Source organism: Numida meleagris, chromosome 4 (genome assembly GCF_002078875.1).
Source record: "Numida meleagris isolate 19003 breed g44 Domestic line chromosome 4, NumMel1.0, whole genome shotgun sequence".
NCBI lineage: Eukaryota > Metazoa > Chordata > Aves > Galliformes > Numididae > Numida > Numida meleagris.
Genome location: NC_034412.1, coordinates 87407304 through 87423266, shown reverse-complemented (window position 1 = coordinate 87423266; position 15963 = coordinate 87407304). Strand labels below are relative to the sequence as shown.

The window sequence follows — 15963 nt, the reverse complement described above, 5'->3', positions numbered from 1 at the left end:
AGTTTCTCAAAATTGTATCAATCATTGCAATTTGGACATAAAGCACAATACATTTTAAAATAGCCTTCAAGTATAAACAAACTGTCATTTTTGTGTCATTTTCTTAGAATAAAGAATATTTATTTAAACTGTCTTCAAAAGTATCTTTTTATAATGAGCCTGAGGTGCTGTATTCCCAATTGGTTTTTGTATGAAACATTGGTTAGTTTAGGTCTGAGCTGCGAGGAAAGTAAAATAATTATTAATCGAAAAATTTTTTCTTATAATTCATTTTATATCTGAGTTTTTTCTTTCTGTACCTTGATAAGAAAGTATTCATAATACGAAATCCTTATGGTGTTTTTAAGAAGAACAGATGTGCAGCGTTGAACTGCCAGGTACACAGCAAGAGAGTGGGCAGGCAGCATTACACTTTCTCATTGCCAGAGGGGTACAGCCAACGTTACACATAATAGGAACATAACCTAGTGCCAGGGTGGCAGCGTGGGGTGCTCAGGGGCACCATGGCAGAGTTTTGTAGTGATAATGTGGCACTCTGTGGACTCAGGCTCTTCCCCAAAGACAGACTGAGGGAGCTGTGCTTGTTCATCCTGGAGGACGAAGGCTCTGGTGAGGCCTGGTGGCAGCCCTCTGGTACCTAAATGTGGCCTGGAGGAAAACCAGGGAATACTCTTTATCAGGGAGTGTAGTGATAGGACGAGGGGTTATAGCTTTAAGCTAAAAGATTAGATTAGATATTTGGAGGAAATTCTTCACTAAGAGGGTAGCAAGGTACTGAAACACGTTTGACAGGAAAAGATGAGGGAGAGGGTAGAAGTGGGCAATTCTGTGTGTGTGTAAGAAGAATGTTTTAGCACTTTGAAGAAGTGACGTTTCTTTGAAAAGATGACGATATATTGACTCCAGTAAGGAGCAATCAGTTTGGCCTGGCAGGCTGCGGCAAGGCTCCCTGCCAGTTTATCTGGCACCTCTGTGTCCCTCTTCTAGGCCAACGTGCTCTGGGTGCAGTCAGCTCTTTTCAAGTCCAGTCTTTGATGAATTAAATGCTATGAATTTGATGCTTCTTAATAGTTTTGGAGGTCTGTGTGGCAATGGTCCTAATGAAAGTAGCTCGTTAGCACGCGCGTGTAGATTTAGTAGGTAGTAAGGTAACAGAGAACTCTCTTTCTTCACAGCTGCAAGATTCTACTGTACTAAGTAACTCAAGAAAATGCTTTGTTTTAATTTCTTACAGAATTGGTTCTTACAGTATTTCAGGATGGATAGTTTGGGACAGGATGCAGTAATGAGAAATCTTTATGTCAAAAGTTGCACACTGTGAAGTTCAAAGTTTCCTCAGTCTTCTCCTGGGGAATAATTATTAGCTTGAACTGTGTGCTGTTTGTGTAAGATTGAGCATCTGCCTTTCTGTAAGCTCCTAATTGCTAGTTGTGCTGTGTTGTTTTTATTGGACATGTATTTAATTATAACCAGGGCTTCAGTAGTAGTTCCAAAGTTCATGTTGCCTTGAGCAGAACTTTTTGACAGTCAGAGAATGAGCAATTTCATCAGAGCAAAATGCTAAAAAGTGGTGAATAATGCTGTAAGCAGCTCCATCCCATACATCTCCTTTGAATGAAAAACAAACACTTCTTCTGCTTATGGGAGTAGAGCGTACCCGTTTGGGCAAAACTGCCAGAAACTGCCGTGGAAGATTGCATGGGGAGGCTCTGCATCTCACTGAAATAGTGACTCCTTTACGTTTGTGGACATGGAAAGGTCTTTTAGACAACTGGGTGGTGAAGCTGAGGGTGTGAAGAGAGAAAGAAGAGCAGCAAGAACAGGCGTTCCCAAACAGAACTAATGGTGCTCCATTACAGATTTTAGTATCATTTCTTATCATACACACTTATAGTGGCAGTACCATCCGAGACTTTATGTTTCAATGCTACATATGGTGAAGATTCAGATATTGCTGTGTTTTTTTTAATTTTCTTTTTGTTAAAATAAATTATGTGACATTTTTCCATCTTTTTTCTTTTTTTTTTCCAGAAGTCTTTTTTTTTTCTTCTGAAATAATAACTTTGATGTTGTGGTAGTAATAGAATCTAAAGATATTAGCTAATCTGAGTTTAACTCAGCCTTGTATAAATTTATTAATCATGTGGCAGCTGCCATACAGAGAAATCTACTTCCAGATGGGTTTTTCAGTGTTAATGGTAGAAAAGTGTGGTGCAGCAGTATTGTTATCCCTTGATGAAATGCTGAAAGAGAAATGCACCTGATTCCTGTTCATACTTTGTTTATTGGCCTATGAGAAAATGCTCAATGTTGTTAAGCTTATTTTGAAGTAATTGTGGAAAACAAAAAAAAAAAACACTTTGAAATAAGCAATCCAACCTTACAATAAACACGCTTCATTAAAGAAGAATGTCATTGACTATATAATTTACTTAATGTTTGCCTTAAATTATTCTGTTAGTTTTTCTTCATCTGCAAAAAAAGGCTGTCTGCTGAGTTATAGTACAGCTTCATTACAGTTAACAGACTTGATGGTGGCTGCTAGATACTTGCTTAGTACACTGCAATAAAATTATCGTGCATGTGTGGCAGCAGAATTGCAAGAACATGATCATATCTCACTTGTTCTGCATAATACATTGAAATGTCAATTTATATGGTTAAATTAACAGTCCAATAAATGCAATTTCTAATTTACATCACAAGATGGCAGCAAATTTTTAATTCATTTCATGTTTTATTGATCTAGATGAACATAATCTCTTGAAATCATTTTTTCTTACAAAATAGATTTTTATTTAATCATCGGTTACACTGTATTTATAGACATGTTAATGTTTCAAAGTATAAATTCAAAACATTTACAAATATATTTTTATCTTAACATCAATTAAAAATCAATTACTTTGAATTGGAATAACTCACAGTGTAATGTTACTAAATCACATTAACAGTATTTTGCATAAAAACAATAGCTTTCACCTATAATTTTGACTTTCTGAAAAGAACAAACGAAGCATTTCTTGAAATTCAAGCAGAAGCTCTCAAGACTTGATCAGCTGGATTCTTTCTTCTGTAATTCATATTTATGATTTAAATGTTTGCAGGCATGAGATTTGAATGTTACAGAAAAAGAAGAGTCTTGGCTTATTTAGCTGATCTTTTCTCCTATGCTGGCTAATAGTATAAGTTAAAACTGTTTGATCTACATGACCTGATTTGTCTCGAGTATTAACTGCCAGAATTTGTAGATGTTAAAGAAGATTTTTTTTTTTTTTACAGTTATGCATCTCATGGCCTTTAAAACCTTCTACCTTTTCTTTTTCTTGCAGTTTCACAACCACAGGCTGTACATAGCCAACTGGAGAAGCCATCAAGTACTGCAATTCTCTGCAATACCTGTGGAAAACCATGCAAAGGAGAAGTTTTGAGAGTTCAGAACAAGTATTTCCATATTAAGTGCTTTGTTTGCAAAGGTAAGTGTTTGTAACAGCTGTTACTGTACATAGTGCATTAACACTGGGAATGTGACTTCATGGTACTGGAAACTTCATAAAAATATTTTGCAATGCAATCCATTCCTGAAAGAATCTACTGTAAACTGTACAATTGCTTACTGTAATACTGTAAACATCTTAAGTCCTAAAAGTGAAGTATGTTTTGAATGCATATAAAACTATCGAGTTTACTGTGCAGTTAGGATCTGAAGAAGAGCAGGCTGGGAGAAGTGGTAATGAAGCATAGTATCGGGCTAGGAGAAACACGGAGGTTAGCTCTCTTCCAGCTTTCTAATGTATTCAGTGGGGTAGGCTATTGCCTCATTTTTTCAGACAGTCTTCTGTCACACTGTGATGCCTGAACCCTGCTGTGACTGACTGTGCTTTTCCTTTATGGGGGCTTAGCTTTTTGCTTTACTCCAGAATGTCACCTGGAAATTATTTAATCTTGACATGTTGCAGATGGTGGAAGTAGTAAGTGTCTGGCAAAGAAACTGGGAATTAATCAATAGACATGCATTCTGTAGGTACATGGAAGATTACCTGGAAGGTCTAATTTTTTTGAGTGTACAAATGGGTAGAATGTTGACTGACATTTACCGGATAACCTACTTCATCACTAAGCTGTACTTAGAATGGCATTTATGCATTCTTGTTACACCACTTAGAAATACAAATGTGGCTTTGCAGACCAACTCTGTAGGAGAACAAATATTCTGCTATTCAGCAGTCTTGTTTTCTGCATGAAGTCTCAGTAACATACTGTTATGTGCTGCATATAATTACCTTCATGAGACCCAAGTCCACTTTTATACAGATCTGACAAAACAGACTGACAAGTCCTTTGGAAGGAACAATACAAAACCAGTTTCATTCATGTTCGTTTCTTCATTCATGTTTTCATTTCATTTTCATGTCCTTTCACAGGCTGGCAGGTCACCCACAAATGCAGCAAGCTGAGTCTGAAACTTTCACTAGTCCCCAATCTAGGCAGTACTGAGATATTTTTTTCACTGTACAAAAAAAAAAAAAAAAAGAAGAATGTAGAAACTGTATTGCTCACTTCAGGCAGACCTCCGATAAAATGAGAACTACAAACTACCCCACTATATTAACAAGCAGTAATTTGGGTAGCTCTGTCAGCCACACATCAGCCTCCAAACTAGCACATGGGTAGGCTGCTTCTTGGTATTAATTCTTTTGCTAAATGCAAAGTTTGCACATGTGGATTTTCTTTATTTTTTCTCCCTCATTATTAAAATGGCATAATTAGTTTTATCACCTTTCAAGGACTTCCATCAATTAACTAACATACTTCTGGTATCTGTTCTTATTTTGTTTCTGGTTTTGTTATTTTGAGAACCTTATGTTGCTTTCCAGCATGGATTTACCTTGTTGTTATGTGAGATGAGATTAGAATCAGAATAGAGCACTGAACATACATTTTGCTATATAACATGGGGAAAAAATGAGGTTCAAGAAATGTGATTTCAGTGTTTAATCATGCACTTAAATCAGAGGATTAAAAAAATGTGTTAGGATTTAGCAAAAAAAAAAAAAAAGATACTCAATTCTTTTCGTCAGTTGACCGTTTATCTTCTTTTAGACTTGGAGGAGAGATTCATGCCACAGCCCCTTTTCTGAAACCCTCTTCTGTCATGCTACTGGTCCTTTGTGCATGGGCAGGATGACTGACTACCCTGAGAATGTATTTACATTACAGTTGACTCCTCCCTGGGATGCATAATTTTGAAGGTATTCAGCCATGCAGTTTGCCCTCTCTTTCTTAATCTGCAACCTCGAGAGGGCATGCCTGTCCACTGCAGTGGCAGGACTGTCCTGGGACGGATAAACCTGGGTGTGGGCTGGAAGAGCTGTATGCCTCTTGTGTTCTTAGGTTGACTGCCTTCATATTAAATCATTCCATAGCCTTCGTCAGACAACCTTGCTTAAGCTTCTCGTAAGACTGCAGAAAATTGTTTCTTCACATGCATAGATGTTGAAGACCATAAACTAGCCAAGGGACTGTGAAGAAGTACAACTAAGCATGTCTTGAGAGCTGTCTAGAAGTACTGGAAGTCTTTTTAAATGACTTGTGTCACAAATGATATTGTACAGAAAGAAGTCACATGAAATGTTTTGAATGTGTGTGAATTGTGAAATCATTTATTGGATAGTGTTGGAGTTTTGGGTAAACTATGAGATTTCAGAACAATGTAGGTATTTATTATTAGGGTATGAAAGGTAGTTTTCTATATCACTACATTGTAATCTGATTATTCCTATAAGAATCATAGAATGGCTTGGGTTGGAAGAGACCTCAAAGTTCATCTAGTTCCAAACCCCCTGAATGATTGTGAATTCCAGAAATGATCAGAATGGTAATAGCATGTGTGCAGGTGCCTTTCATATTTAAATTATATAACTGTCCAAAACTAAGGAACGTTAGTAAAAAAGCACTCATTTCCATCCATTTCTTTCTAATCTCCTCTGATAAAGTTTCTAAAGAAATCTAAGAAAAGTTGTCAAGTGATGATTGATTCTTGTACTTATTCAAGAATGTGAGACACGCACCCAGGTGAAAAATTCTACTGGCAATTCAGTGAAGACCTGCTAGTATTGCTCAATCAGAAATAAGACTTATCCTCACATTTGTTTATATAAATTATTTATTGTTAAGATGCACAATGCACAAGTAATCTGCTAGTAAAATGCTGTGGGGAATGTGTCACCAAGTTTCACATCAAATTTTTTAGCTCAGTCTCTAAAATTTTTTCCACTTTAATCACATTTAGTAAGTGTAGTTACAATAGAAATAAATGGCTTTGAAATACAAGACAAACATTTTATTTGTTAGACTTCAAAAGCTTTATTTCCTCTATTTGCAAATTCCCGTATTATTTCCTACTGCTGTAATGAAAGCACCAAGGAAAACAAGAAGAGGTGGTAAAACATTGACAGTTCAGACTATCAAACTAATTGAGTTGTCTAGTTCATTCTGAGGGTATCTGTCAGGACTGCTTCTCAGATAGCATATTGTATTAGGCATATACCCTAGTGCGCGTTTACAACAGCATAATTTAGCAAATCCTTAGAGGCACTAATGTAAAATTGTAGGTAGGATAGGTGAATACTCGCCTGAATAGCCTCTTTGGTCCTTCATAAAGATAGAAATCACATTGTTCTAGGAGTGTTTTTCATTTTTTTTCATTTTTCTATGGTGTAATAGCATATAGCATTTCCAAAGTAACTGTAACCTATGTCAAACACAGTATTTAGGAAATCTTGGAAGTCTGAATCAAATCCCAGGTAAGGGGTATGGATAATATGATTACTATAGCTTTACATAAAACCAGAAAACATACTTTACAGTATTTTATATGGTCATTCTAGAAGAAAAAATAACAGAAAATCCGGTGTGTTTGCAAATTTACTTGTATGCAATAATCATGCAGCTTCCACCTTCGTTAAGTAGGGAAGTTCTGCAAAACACATAAGATGAACCATAACTCGAATCTGTCCTTAACTGGTTCCATCTTCAGTGAAACGAAGCTTGAAGTGGCCATTGTGCTATGTCAGCTTCGCTATGAAAGTGTCTGTAGGTCATGTTGCTTGACCCCTAATCAAAATTCCCTGGATTGCTATCTTGATGTGTATGCAGTCAGGTTCAAGTACATTTTTTTCCCATGTATTTTTGTTTATTTGTTTAGTTAACCTTGAACGTTTCATATCTTCAGCTGGAGTTGGATAGATGAGTCAATGTTTATCTTGTGACACAACAGCTTCCTGGGAATTGTGAAAGAGCCCCGTACTGGATTTTTATACCATCATTAAAGCCCTCACAAACATGCTTTTTTCATTAGAACATATACTGCATTCTGAATTTATATTATTTGTTCTGAAGCCATATTAATCTGAAGGTCTAAAACAGGATATTCAGTGAAAAGGTTAAAAACATCAAGTAACTTGGTAGTAGGAGTGATATGTCCGTTAGATCAAACGCATCTGCTAGGATATAAATAGGTGTGCTGAAAACAGTGCTGTGTAATCTGAGGGTCTGGTGTTTGGACATAGAGAAGGGGTTTCACATTTCAGAATGAGAGTCATTTACGGGAAACTCACTAGTAAGATTTCTGAGTGCCAACTTTTGGCAAAGCAGTGCCGGTTCATGGCATCTGTGGTATCTCGGGCACTGGGACGAAACGTGGTGGCTCTTGTCCATCAGGTACTCTCAGCAACATGCCCAAGTTCTTTAGGATTTTGTAATCCCAGATCATGCTAACTTGGTGTAATAGGAAAAACCTACATTTCCAACAGCATGGTAGTGTGGGGCTGACTTACCAATGTCATGCTAACTTTTTTGTTTTACACTTTTTATACTTCTGCTAGTGTAATAGTGATCTAATGCAGTGGCTAGTGGTTCTCTATTGTGGTTCTGAGATTTTTAAACTTAAACTTTAAAAATTGCTTATAATTAACTTCCTAAAAACAACTCAATAATTAAAAATTGTGTTTATTAAATATGAAAAAAGAAACAGTGAACTCTTACTATCACAGAGTAATTGATAACTTTTCTGTTGCTTTAATCACATACTCATATTAGTTGCAACCTTTCTTTGTATTCATAAAGAACATTCACCAGCCTTGAATGCTTTGGTGGTATAACATTCACAACAGCATTTCAGCAAAAGCTTTGTTTCAAGGTGTATATTTAATCTAGAACCTCATGATTTATATTTTTAAGTATCTTTCATGAATTTATCCAATATTTGTAAAGTGTGGTGAGAGAAACTAGGTTAAAAGTATCATGGTTCCAAGTACTGGAAAAGAAATATCTTTGTAATATTTCTTTCTTAACCATTCATCACAGCAACCCAGAACTTTTTTTTTGCTTTCCCATTCAAATCATTTAAGACACTTTCTGAGATATTATATGTCTTTAGTGTAAAATAAAGCTTGCTGCCTTCTCAGCAGGGCTGTGGTGGGGGACCATGCCAAAGGCCTTGTACAAGTCCAGGTAGATGACATCAGTTGCGTGCCTTTTGTCCACCAATGGACACCAATGCCATCACTCCATCATAATAAGACACCAGATTGGTCAGGCACAGCCTTCCCTTGGTGAAGCTGTGCTGGCTGTCTCGGATCACCTGCTTGTCCCTCATGTGCCATAACATGTCTTCCAGGAGGATCTGTTCCATGATCTTCCCAGGCACAGAGGTGAGGCTTACTAGCCTGTAGTTCCCCAGATCCTCCTTCCTCCCTTTCTTATAAATGGGAGAGATGTTTTCTTTTTTCCAGTTACCAGTGCTCGTAAAAACATGGATGAAATTTTCAAAGAATAGCAGAAACTTCTGGGGGACAATCCAAACCACAGATACAGCCAATGTGCAGAAATTCTCAACTGAAGTCATTTAAAAATGATGCTTGAAGTTCATTAAATAAAGTGTTGGATGGAAACATAAACTTTGGAAGCACTTAAGTTATTATTCAGATGAGGCAATTCTGAGCATACATAATTTCAACCCACATTAGATATTGTCACCCCCATGAAGAGCTTGCAATTCTATTGAATTCCTGAAGTTCTCTTCTTAGGGTAGAGTTTCTACCCACGCAAAAGATGTCAGTGCAAATTTTCCTCTGTGGTGGGGAACTTTCCGTCTGTAGCACATCCTTTCACAGGGAAGTACAGCAGGGATACGGGCAGCACACTTAAGTAGTCAGTGGGCATTTCAGTGTACCAAGGTGAGGTGAAGTCTGCATGGAGACCTGAAAGCTGTTGTGTAAAACTTGTAACTGTGATCATGGTGTTATTCCACCTCCTGCTTTTCGTGTGTCTCATTAACACCAGACAATCTGCCATATCTGTGCATAGTCAGGTTAAGCACTCAATTTGCAAACTTGTAACTGATACCCAAAGCCTGATTATGGAAAATTAGAAAATATTAAATAGTTTCACATAGAGCAAAACTATTGTTTCTTTAAAAAAAAAAAAAAAAAAGCCTGCAACAAGCATGCTGACTTAATTGGCTTAGCAAATGACTGCAGTATTTTATCAGAGCAGCCAAAGGTGCTACGAGTTATAAAATGGCTGAAAGTGCATTATTCTGTTTCTTAAATCTTTTTAGCTTGCTTGTAAATTAAAAATAATCAGATTGGTTCCTCAAAATAGTAAATCAATACAAAGCAGACATATTTTCTGGTTTTCCTGGAGGTTGTTCTGGTAACACTGAAATAACCACATACATAGTATTCTCTTTCACCTGCAGCACTACATAAGAGCTTTTATTGGGTAATTACTCTGTCTTTAAGCTACTGGGAAATCCTGTTTTCCAAGAAGGAAATGGAAAATGGATGTGTACTTTCTAACACAAAAATTACTAGATATGTAGTTCTGATAAACTATAGAAGTCAAATTACGTAATGCACAGGAAACTCCCCAAACTCTTCTTCAGTTAATTAGTGCACCTGAATCTTTAACGTTTTGTTAGTCTCTTAAGTTCATTCAGAATCGCTAAGGGTTTTCCTGTGCTGAACTGTGTACCCACAAATTAATGGATGGGTATAATTGCCAGGCTAGCTTGGGAGCTATGCTTTCAGTAATGCTACACATGTATGGGGAAATGCTGCGCGACGGATAAGATATGTTCCCACAGTTCTCAGTTATTATCACAGTTTCAGATATTTATTGACCAAGGCAGCAAGTGGGATAATAGTCACATGAAGACTTCATGTGACCATTAAGCTTACAGATGGAGGAGGAAGACATTCCTAAAACCTTTGTGGAAAGCTTACCTGGACTCATCAGCACCAGAGCAGAAAGAAGAGCATCACAGTCAGTTGTCTAATGGAAACTAGTCTGAACTGCTGCAAATTACTTGCAAGTCAGTTTGAAGTTAAGTCAAAGTGGTAGCAGTGGAAGCTTGCCAGATGATTGCTATTGTTTCTCATGGGCAGAGTGGCCATGAGAAATGTTCCAGAAATAATAATGGGCTTTTTGGAGAATGGGGTCCTAGACTGCATCAATGCTACTTTTCTGCCCAAAGTAAATTATGTCAGTAGCATACGCAGTGTTTTGTTCTTGGGATTTAGTCGGCCACTGGGATCCATCTCAGAGACAGAGGGGAAATACTAGAAACGAACTTAAACTTATTTAACTGTTGGACAAGCAGAGGTTTTTTTTCCCCTTGCTTAGCCTGTCATGTTATGATTGGCTTTTTCTTCCTTCTCTTGTTTTCGGGGATTCTGCCTCTCTCTCCTGTGTTGGATAGATGCCTGCTTGCTTATGTAAGGCAACAAGGGGAGAGTAAAGAATGTTTAAAAAAAAACAACAAAAAAAACAACAACTTCATACATGCGCCTGCAGGTTGATAAACAAAATACTTGTCTTTTTAGCAGGCTGAAAGTTAAACAGTGCTGTTTGGATGACAAGGCAACCTGTGCGTTTTAGTGTCACAGCTGCTGTAGTATAGAGCAGCACAGCAAGTACAGCATCTTCTGGGCCTCTTGGGACACAGCACACAGCCAAAAAATTAATCTATCTTCACTAGGCTCATTTGAAAGCAGGGAAAGTAGAGATGTGTTCTATATTTGTACAGTACAAATACAATATGGATGACACACAGTAGTGGGGCTAGCAATGTGCTTTAAGTGCCCTAATTAATTGCTATAGCTGCTATTTATTTTTACAGACTGTAGCCCTGATGTGATGCGCTAGCCATTAAGGATTATGGAGTTAGATTGCCCGTGAAATCACACAGCGTAAATGATAGTGCTCAAGATGCTGTTACAGACACCAGCCTGGGGAAAAACTAGCCACCTTCTTAGCAAATAGACAAACCTCTTGGATCTGGGTGAATTATTTTAGAGTCAGGTCACTGAAAACCGTCTTCATGAGTGGAAATGTTGAGCTGTGAGAGAAGCCATCCTGAGGTACCCTCTGCAGAGGCAGTGCACCTCCCATCCCTTACACATCTCCCACCATGTCCTGGTGCTGGATGGCTGCCAAATACCTTCACAAGAAGCAGATGCTTATTTATTCAGTACTTAAAAATTGCTCCTGGAGTCAGTGACTGTTCAGCATAGAATCATTAAGGTTGGAAAAGACGTTTAAGAGCCTTTAGTCCAACCATCAACTCATTGCCACCGTGCCCACTAAACCATGTCCCTCAGTGCCACAGTGTCACTCAGCATGGGGCATTGCCATGGTGTGCAAGGTAACACCAAGACAAGCAGATGCGTTTCTCAGTGTTTCTTTCTCTTTATCTCAAGTGCTGCATTTGCAATGCTTTCCTTTCTTCACTAAGAAGAATTTCTGAAATAGTGGAAAGCTGCTTCTAGGTTTTAAATAACCCTACCTCCAGATACTCATTTTGGATGACAAGTGTTGGGTGGGAGTGGATCTGTGACATAACACTGATTTCCTCTCCAAGAAGAGTGAGATCTAGTAGTTACCTTCGAATGTGCTCCTCAAACACCCTTCAGGTTTCCCTTCAGGTTTCATTTCCCTGATTTCTCATTTCTGCAGGTGTGCAGGATCAGCCCAGATTGGGAGGGGCTCCCTGCCCACATAAGCAGCAGGATAGGGGAATGGCACTGTATTGGAGAGAAGCCTAATGGTCTACTTTTTCTCAGCTTACAAAAGGCCAAAAGCCCATTCTGTTTGTATTTCTGTGGGAAAAAAAATGTAATGGAGTCTCTTGTTTAGGAGTTTTGCTTATGGAGAATTAGTTTAGAGGAAAATTCTCAAGAGACTAATGATTATTGGCTAGAATTTAAATTAAGGGGACCAGTGTGGCATCAAGACTTGATAAAATGACATTGGAATGCTAAGACACTGAAAAACTTGTATTGAAAGTGATATTACTGATACAGAAGGAAAACTGTTGTGTGATGGCTAAGCCTGTTTGAACTCTTTTCATCCCAGCATTTCCCTGTGATGAATTATTTTACAGCATACCTGGCATTTTTGCATGAAAAGCCCGTCTTCATTTAAAAGCAGAAATGATAAAAAGAAAACTTTTCTTCAATATTGCACGTGTCAGATTGCTTCAGCTGCAATCTTTACAATTTAGATTTTTACTGACAAAAGAGCAGCTGGGTTTAGGAAAGAAATAGGCAAGAAAATTATAATCCTCTGCTGTAAAAATGCTCTTGTACTAAATTGAATCAGTAGTCATATTGATGTACTTCAGGAGAAGTAATAGCCTTGGTGAGCGGAAAAGGTTATCAAATCTCCACAGAAGAATAAGTATGTTGACCAGTAGAGGCAATTCAATTTGTTATAGATCTAATTGTTTCCAAAAAAATTTTTACTGTAATCTATTTATGTCAGTGTATTTCTATTATGATAATACACAGAAGCTACTATTCTCAATGGGAAAAATTATAAATAAGGCTCTTTCCTTACTTCCTATGCACTTTCCATTGTAACCATAGAATTCAAGAACTTGAAAGTTTTTGCATTATGAGGCAACAGCTGAATAAAACTGTTCAGGTATATCATTATGATATAACATTTACTAAGTGCTGATTTTATGGAGGATGCCAGATGCTTCTGTGTAACTAACAGGAGTATTAAATGAAAGAAATACATTCTAAGATGTTGATATTTGCATTTCATGGGTGGTATTTAAAGTATCAAATATCTGAGAAATTTAATGTATATATTTATAAACATATAATTCTATTACCATCTGAGCCTGTCTCACACTTTCATGGTCCTGTGATATCTCTTTTATACTTTAAATAAACACTAATGCAGTAACCACATTTAATAATCCCTTTTTAATATTGCTCAGACATCATTCAGAAGCCAGAAAGATCTGAGGCTGTTTTTCCCATCTTTTTTCTTTCTTACTGGAATGCTGTTTCAAAAACTTCTTCCCCTGGTGGTTATAAACATTTCTATTGTATTCAGCCTCTATTTGTTCATGGCCAGGGTTTCCTAACTTCTTGTTTCCTAAGGTGTGGGGTTTGGTAGGCTAAACAAACAAAGTTCTGCTTGTCTCTTAAAATAAGTTTTCTTTCTACATGTCATCCTGATAGCCACGCTTACACCTGCTCTGGTGTGAATCAGTCTTTTGTGAAAATAACTGAGCAAGTTGCACGCTATGTGCTACATGAGGTCTCACAAGGTATAGCATCTTTGATACTAGCTAGCTCTGCAGGACCTACTTGGCACACTGCAATCTTTGTTACTCAAACCACTAATGACTTGTAGCTCCATGACTGCCAACATTTGCAAGTTTTCCTTTCCTTCTGCCACTCAGGATTTTTTGTTGTTGTTGTTGTTCACGTTTGCATGGAAGACATTTCACATTGCATCTTCGAAATAAATCCCTTTTGGGTGTCTCAAGGCATCCATCTCCCCTTAATGTCCCGATTCCCCACTTTGCATTAATACAAATTGCTGTGGAGTGATACATAAGAAGTCAAGGTAATTGCAACCTTTGCCTCTGGGAAAGAAAAATACATAGGTTGCTCTGAAATTAATGCTTCCTGTTTATTTCCATAGAAAACACAACAGTTACAAAGAGCACAGTAACACTGTTTTGTAGAGAAACATGCCAACTACAAAGAACTATTTTTCAACACAGTCACCACCATTAACTATTCATTTTCACCAGTAATGGTCAAGAGCCTGCATGCTGTGCTCATAAAAACCTGTACCACCTGAGGTGACCCACTGTTTCACAGCTGAGATGGTGGCATTTTTGTTAGGAAAATGTTGCCCATGCAGTCCAATGCTCGTGCTCACATCCACTGTTTGGTCTCTATAAACATTCAGAAAGCGTCGATGAATGTCAGTGAGTGCCATTTTTTCTCCGTGGCACATGTCTGCTTCATCTGCTATTCCATGTCAGAATCCATTTTATTGCCCCTCTGCTGCCATCTGTTGCACAGCAAGAAAATATAACGGAAAAAGTAATGGTGGCAATGTCCATCTTCTACTGCCGTATCACCATCATCCACTTCTGATGTCCTGGGCCAACATGATAAAATAGAAGGCATTACTTTCTGAGCAGCTCTCAAATTTTCAGTGTGAAACCAGGCCCCATCTAGCAGTAGTGACAGGGCTGTAACCACCCACGTTTGCTCAGATGTCTAACTATGTCCTTTGATTTCTTTACTTGTAATCTTCTTGACAAATTTAAACGCTGTTTGATACAATTTAGAACTGTTGTGTAATTAGTATATGCTCAGCATGCTGCTAACCAGCATCTTAAAAGCACCACTGATTTGTGCTTTTTTTTTTTTTTTATTGCCAGTACATATTTAGGTGAAATATATCAACAGAAGGAAACCTGTCACACTTAGCGAGTCCTGTGGTATTTGTGAGGAGTCTGTATAAAAAGCATATCCTTACTACACATTGGAGCAGGGACTTTATGTAATGTTGAGGAAGAAAAACGTTATTGAACATATACTAAGTTTGTGAAGTGAGGCACATGAACAATGCATTGCAATACAAATTATCCATCCCATAGTTGTTATCCCTGGCAAATGCAATGTAATTGGAATTACTTTGGTTCACAAGGATGTAAGGTAAATTAAGTAAAGATTCTTGATCATATACTAAAGCGTTGTCAGCATGATTATTGTTTTCTGTCATTTAATGGTTAAGGGCCATTCCCAGAGGGGAAGATTAAAACACCAAGATGCTGTTGAGCCGCCTGTGCTATTAAGAAAGGTGATAAAAAAGAGAACTGATTGGATTTGGTTTTGAATAAAAGATGACAGGATCCCATGCTTTCTGGAGTTTTCTGTGTCATGAATATTTTACTTCGTGCCTCAAGCATGCTTGCTGGACCTGTTTCTCATTGTTTACATGCAAGATGACAGATTCTGGTATGGAAAACAGGCTTTGGTATGAATAGGGATACTACTTTTAAAAAACATACAACAAATAAGTAGTGCTCGTCACAGTGACTGAACCACCATTTTGAATTTCTGTTCTCCTTGTAAGTCAGTTTTGGTAGGTTTTCAAATATTTTGATCATTACGGATGGGGGCCATCTTCTGCATCTCTGTCTACATCTGCATGACTTCAGCCAGATTGTTGTCTCTTTCCTATTTTATAATCTCAGAATGTCAGCCTATCTGCATCCCAGGTGCAACAGAGAAAGCCTCTTGCAAAGTCTCACAAACACTTGGTAAATCAACTTTAACCCTTTCCTACACATTCAGCTTTAATGTGATAAAATGATAGATAGGATTAAAAATTCTACTTTTACCAGGAGCAGATGGCTGTGGAGATCCCTTCAATTCGTACTTGCTGTGTGACACTTATCAAGTAAACATAAGATCTATTTTAAAAAATTCTGTAAGCTGTCACGGACATTGACAGCAGTTGCCGTGCACACCAGACCCTGTGCTTAGTGGGAGCAGTATTTTAGTACTGTTTGTATCCAGGAAGACTGTTGAGCAATTGTAGAGTAATCTCTGAGACTTTTTTTTACCCAAAGGG

The 15963-nt window shown here is 37.7% G+C and overlaps 1 protein-coding gene across 16 annotated transcripts in view; it reads left to right on the top strand.

Annotated features, from left to right (window-relative positions):
• Positions 1-15963, top strand: part of ABLIM2 (actin binding LIM protein family member 2) — a 132389-nt gene that overhangs the window by 33084 nt on the left and 83342 nt on the right. For 13 of the 16 annotated variants that reach the window (XM_021395347.1, XM_021395340.1, XM_021395346.1 and 10 more), the window contains exon 2: positions 3333-3476. In XM_021395347.1, the coding sequence (XP_021251022.1) occupies positions 3333-3476 (144 nt within the window). Of the gene's footprint in view, positions 1-3332; positions 3477-5103; positions 5253-15963 lie in introns of those variants that run through there. The other 3 variants (XM_021395344.1, XM_021395335.1, XM_021395343.1) reach the window with 2 other exon arrangements.